Below are 6,014 nucleotides of genomic sequence, written 5' to 3' on the forward strand. Positions count from 1 at the left end.
TCTATTTACTATTATAAATAAGCCCATTTTTCCCACAGAAATGTAATATTTAAACCATCCAGATTCCAAAAAAGGTGGGAGAGTTTTACAAAGTGTTCCTGAGCCCATGTAGTAATATCCTTTATACAATCATGTGTTCACAAAGTGGTGAACCTCTCTCCATCCTCGGTTGTGAACGACTGAGCCTTTCCAGGATGCATCTTTCATAGCCAATCAAGTCTGATCTTGTTTGAAACATGTTCAAATTCAGAATAAGCCTATATTTACAAAAGTCAATGAAGCTGATGAGGTCAAAAATTAAATATGTTGTCTTTATAGAGTTTATTTATGTTGTACACAACATCCTGACTGTTTTTGAATCAGGGAATTTCTATATATAAAAATAGAAATGATACTGCATTCTAAAAATACAAGTTATACAGGTTTGCTGTCACATTTCTGTGCTATTCTTGCTGCAGTTCTGCTTTGCAGTGGGTGTTTTCTAGCAGATGATTCTGGTGCATCATCTTGATTTTTGAGTAATGATCGGTGACATTTTGTACAGTAACTTGTAACCAAAACATACAAACCACAGAAATAACACCAACGTTGTTTTGGGGAAGGGAAATTTTTTTTCACGAGTCACAAGTTGAAGATCCACTTCCCTTTTTATGTCACAGGCACAGGTGGGTGGATTTACTTTGGGAGGTGTACTGTACATAACAAACCTCAAAGCAACAGTTAGCATGAGTAGATTTAAGTCATAGGTCAAGAAAACCAGTCCTGGATAAACTCACTGACAGGGAATCCAAAAGTAATGACAGAGAATAATAATCATCTTAGTCATGGAAATAAATCAAACATTTTTACAGGAAGTTTAAAAGGCAACATGTGTCAAATTAAGACATCATCCCACACATTCATTGCAACAAATCTAACTAATGATTCTTCTGATCTAAAATGAAACGTTCACAGGTCCGTGGAGCATGTTGAGATGTCCTCCTGGAGAAACAACATGAGGAGCGTCTCTCTGGATATGACGCTCTAAGCTCAGCTCCAGTTCCTCCCAGCTTTTCTCCTTCAAGCTTTTCTGGCAGGGCAAGAAACAGAGAGACGAGCGGGGAGCATTACTGCGACGAGCACGAAGAATCCCAGCGCTAACAAAAACAGACAGCGCTTACGACTGATTTACTGAGAAGAGTCAGGAGGCCGCGTCTCTGCTTTGGACTTCGCACTCACTCTGTTGTGTGTCTCTGTCTTTCTGACAGTGTGCCCTGCTGCCTGTTCAGAGGCTGCCGTCCTCTCACATTCACTTTGCTTCAGTCTTTGGCGCTCTTGTTGTTTCTCTTCGAGCTTCCTCTGCAGAGCCAAAACCTTCTCATCCTGAGTCACCGCCTGCTGAAAACCCAGCCTGGCTTTCCTCTCCTCTCTCCTGCAATGTGCCAAAAAACCATCATGAACGTGTGTGTGTGTGATATGTGTGTGTGCGCAGTCTAGAACACTGACAGTTCCACCGAATTGAATATTATTACTCTTAATGGGACAAAAGTGGAAAGAGTATCCTTTCATAAATACCTTTGTCACCCAGAAGTGCACAAAACCAATTGTCCAGTAAACCTTTTTACCTGTTATGGACTACAGTGATGTCATCTATGTGCACTCTTCAGCCTCCTGATGCCGTCTATAATTCTGCCCTTCAGTCCATAACTGGGGATGCTTTTAAAACGTGTCGTTATTTACTAAATGAGAAAAACTTGGATGGCAGTCGTTGGCAATAAGAAGAGAACAGCACTGCACTCTAATTATTTAAAAAGCAGCTCTTGGCAACCGACCCGGGTATCCTCCATGTCTTTTTACTATAGATTAAGTTCACACTGGTCCTTGAAAATCAACATATTAATGCTGAGACTGGGAGACTGGCTTTAAAATGTTATGCTGGATCTTTTTGCAAATGAAATGATGATGATGATATTTGTGTGCGTTTACAGTATGTGCTTCACAAACATTTTCCGTCTATCATGATCAAGTCAGAACCGAATATTCCTCCTGACCTGATGGCAGCAGCCTGTGCCAGCGCTCTCCTGTGGAGGTCAATGGTGTCCAGCTGCTCTAACAGCAGCTGCTTCTTGTTCTGCTTCTCCTCCAGGATGCGCTCCCGCTTCTCCTGCTGCTCTGTTTGCTGCGCCTCCTTCAGGAGGGCAAGCCGCTCCCTCAGCTCTGCCAGCGACATCTCTCCCATCAGCTCGTGGCCTGCAGTCTGACATGGGACAACGGATTAACCGTGACACAGGAAGCACGTGATAGTGTGTCAAATGTGAGACGGCACTCAGGCTTTCCTTCTCTCACCGCTGTGTCGTCAAAATTCCTGACTCTAATGTGAGGAAGGGATTCGATGGCACGGATTTCAAGGATGATTTCAAATTTCCTGCTGAGCTCTGCCTGTGCCTCCTCCAGTGCTTGACGAAGGAGCTCTCGACTTTGCTCTGAGACTTCTTTCACTGAGATTTGCATGAAATTGATGAGGACAAAGGAGAAATCAGGAAAAAAGAGATCCACGAATCTCACGTGACGTCAAATGAATAGGCATACCTATACTTTGCTTGAATTTCTGAAGCTTTTCCTTGGCTGTCTTTGAGTTTTTGTGGCCTTCCGCCACTTGTTGCACCAAGTCTCTCATTTCCTTTTCCTCCTGCAACCTTTTCTCAGCATATCTCCTCATCAGCTGAGATGTCTACAAGAAACAACAAAGCAACCACCAGAAAAAAAAAACACATTTTCCAAGCTTAGTTGCAAATCCCTTTAACAAGACTTCTTTAAAGGGTGTTTGCAGAGAACAGCCACACTTTTGTCTACTTCCCCTTCTGATTACACACTTTAAAGCGCTGTGTAATCTTCTGTAAATAAGTTTTAAATCAATTGTTGAGTGATCTGTACCCACCTCCTCTTTCTTCAGCTGAGCGGTCCTCTGGTTGCATTCCATTACGCGTGTGCGAGCCATAGCGGCCTCCTCATAACTTATGCGTCCCTCCAGACGCCTGCGCTCAATACTGGCCAGCTCCTCCTGGAGGTCCTTCTCACGCATCTCCTTCTGCCACCGGAGGAAAGACGAGGGCTCACGGGCCCCCTCCACCAGACGCTCCATTCTGTGTCACAGGTACAAACATAAAGAAATGACTCTTGGCTTGTGCTGACATCTTCTTGCAAGAGAGACCTTAGAAGAAATAATACACAAGTATTATTGAAATTTAATGTTGTCGAATATCGAACACAGAGACACTGAAATGCAGTTTAGCATCTAACCAGAAGAGCAAATAGTCATAATATCCAAAAAATATAAATACAAGTAAGTAGTGCAAGTGGCATGAAGTATAAATAGTTGCGGTAGGTGCAGGTAGCGCAAGTAATTTCTATGAAGCCATAAAAACATGTGCAACATTGTTTGTAAACAGGTGACATGTGCAACAGGTAGCAAGCGGTAGTGCAGTTCATCCCAGTACTGTGTGATGTATAATCCTCCTGAAACAGGTGAAGCAATGGCAGGTCTGTACCTTTGCAGCTCCTCCTCCACCTGGCGGTCATACAGCGCCCCCTGCCTCAGGATGGCTGCACTGTTGAGCTTGATGGGCCAGCTGCTGGTCTTTACAGAATTAGAAAATGAGTTCATATTCATCACTATCACACTGACCGACCCACTGGAGTAACTAAATCTCACCTTAAGACTGGAAGGAGGTCCGGATGAGTGAAACGAGTTGAACTTGAGTTTTGAATCGTAGTCTGCTTTTATCTGAGATATCACTTTCTGCAATAGAAATGATGGTTCATCAGAGGTGTGAACTGACTCTGAGCTGACTTATCTAAAAGAATATGTTGGAATTTAGTGAGAGGAGAAAGGAGCATTAAGGTAGCCAAGTCATATCAGTTTTACTTCAATAGCCCAAAAAAAGATGAAACCTCAGGAGAAGCAACAAAGGGCAGATCCCTCTTCTGTCTATAAAAATAAGCTTGGACGTGAGTCAATAACATTATTCTGGATATCCATACAGAAAATAGCCCCTACCTTAGTGTTTTCAGACTTCTGAGGATTTGCACATCTGAACTGTTTCATATTTGCCTCATAGAGCAGTTCCTTTGGAGAAAAACATACAGCAGTGTAAGATGGTGTCAGCACTGGTGATACAATAAGTACCACTTTCACAGAATTATTTTAACTGAGCATTTCATTTTCCTGCATGTTTTTATGTAACTGTTACATATGCCATTTTCTGATGATCATGCTAAAAGCAGACATTGCACCTCAGTCTTTTGCTGGTTCTTTTGTTTGATCTCCTCCATCTTCTGCTTCTCCTTTGGGGCCCTGTATGTGCTATTTGGTACCTATAAAACAAATGCCTTTTGAGTGATACATCCATCACAGCCTCAATATACAGCTCACTGGCCTGTCTCCTCTCTATAATTCAAACAATACATCTGTCAGCTGTTACACAGAAACAGAAGACAGTTCACACATGAGCTAAATGTGTGGCGATGTTTGAAGGAAATGTTGAATATAACTGTCAAAGAGACTGACTGGTTTGCATTTTTCCTGCTGTGGGATGAGCTCAGGCATAGGCAGGGCTGGAGGTCTAGGCCTGGTGAGAGAGAACTCCTGGGGCACGGTGCTTTTAATTGGAGCTCTTTTGACCTCACTCCCGCGAGATACTTTGACAGCAAGCTGCTCAATGAGAATATCGATCTCAGGGCGCCACCTAAAGGACGGATAGACATACATTATGCTTTCACCGCCTGCCTTTGGAATAACATCCATTGCTCATAAGATGTTTTCCTTTACTTCTCTCACCTCAGCAGAGGACCGATCCACTGTTTCTCCACATAAGCAGCATCATAGATTTTATTCCACTCGTCTTGTATCCACGTGGTGAGGTTCGTGAGGAAGAAAGTCAGGAACTACAGCCAAACAGAGCACAGTAAAAGCGCTATTGATTGCTGTTTTTTTTCCATTGCAACAACACTACTGACACTGACTTTCTTACTGTTTGCATCCTCTTGGCGTCCAGTGATTTGACAATGTGGCTAAAACGCTGAAATCCAAGGCCATCAAGAGCAAATGTGGCGAGGTAACAGATAACTGTAAAACAACACATCATTAGAAACACGTTAATGGCGATCTTGTTTTATGCAGAGTAAAATTTGGATTAGATTTTGCAAGATTTTTTTTTACTTACTGACTAACTGGCTGCGATCACCTCTGGATAGCCATTTCCCATTCTGGCCATAGAAGACACTGATAACCACGTCCAGTAACTTTTTGTGCTCAACACATCCAGAAACGACATCAAGTATGAACTTCTTATGCAGAACGTCCACGTTCTGCAACAAACAGCACGTGTGATTTTAGGGCGCGAGCGCAAGCAGCATCAGGACGCTAACGTGAGGCTGCTTACCTGCAGATCCTTTGAGGCATCCTCCATGAAGTCATCTAAACACTGTCTGCCAGCGTTGAACTTATCGAGCAGCACGATGGCCTCCTTGACAAGTGATCCATAGCTTGGTGCCATTTTATATCGACCTGCAGAAGCTGCTGGAGATTGATAACTGTGGCGGGAAAAGATCTTTGCTGGCAGAAAATCCAGCAGAGCGACACTTTATATCATCAATACTCGGGCATAGATTGTGCCAAAAGTTACATTGTACCAGAAAATTGGTTGATTTTACATAACCTACAGAGGCATTTGAAGCGCTTGCGTTCAGCCCAGCCGTTGCCATGTTCCGCCGTTGCTTAGCAACACACTAACGTAAACAGACACATATCCGAGCTCAAACTCTCAATTTTAAAGGATTAATACTTTACAGAAACAGGAAATATCAGCACGTATTTGAATTAATGAGAGGTGTGTTTATTATTGGGCTGTTCTGTTCAACGTTTAAAACATTCATGCTTGCAATACATCAGATGTAGATTAAAAGTGTGACATCCCCTTCCTTTGTTGGCTGCAACAACAATAATTATGACGTAAATATTGTGACGTCTGTCTGAG

The 6,014-nt window shown here is 42.8% G+C and overlaps 1 protein-coding gene across 2 annotated transcripts; it reads right to left on the reverse strand.

Annotated features, from left to right (window-relative positions):
- Positions 1-392: 392 nt before the first annotated feature.
- cfap99 (cilia and flagella associated protein 99) lies at positions 393-5,698 on the reverse strand. Of its 2 annotated transcripts, XM_070979544.1 has the most exons (15): positions 5,421-5,698; positions 5,202-5,346; positions 5,010-5,104; positions 4,817-4,923; positions 4,547-4,724; positions 4,273-4,353; positions 4,037-4,105; positions 3,692-3,778; positions 3,528-3,616; positions 2,918-3,122; positions 2,569-2,710; positions 2,326-2,477; positions 2,031-2,236; positions 1,219-1,411; positions 393-1,069 (listed from the first exon to the last, which is right to left on the reverse strand). In XM_070979544.1, exons 1-15 carry the CDS (start codon positions 5,532-5,534, stop codon positions 935-937), a joined length of 1,998 nt encoding a protein of 665 aa, XP_070835645.1. In that variant the 5' UTR covers positions 5,535-5,698; the 3' UTR covers positions 393-934. The 2 variants fall into 2 exon arrangements, with proteins under 2 accessions (XP_070835645.1, XP_070835644.1); XM_070979543.1 differs by having other exon boundaries at positions 3,528-3,778.
- Positions 5,699-6,014: the final 316 nt, after the last annotated feature.

Source organism: Chaetodon trifascialis, chromosome 14 (genome assembly GCF_039877785.1).
Source record: "Chaetodon trifascialis isolate fChaTrf1 chromosome 14, fChaTrf1.hap1, whole genome shotgun sequence".
NCBI classification, from domain to species: domain Eukaryota; kingdom Metazoa; phylum Chordata; class Actinopteri; order Chaetodontiformes; family Chaetodontidae; genus Chaetodon; species Chaetodon trifascialis.

Coding starts and splice junctions, on each gene's coding strand:
- cfap99 (XM_070979543.1), bottom strand. CDS start 5,534: ATGGCACCAAGCTATGGATCACTTGTCAAGGAGGCCATCGTGCTGCTC. Junction 4,924..5,009: donor ACGCCAAGAGGATGCAAACA/GTAAGAAAGTCA, acceptor GTTTGGCTGTAG/TTCCTGACTTTCTTCCTCAC. Junction 4,106..4,272: donor AGAACCAGCAAAAGACTGAG/GTGCAATGTCTG, acceptor TTTTCTCCAAAG/GAACTGCTCTATGAGGCAAA.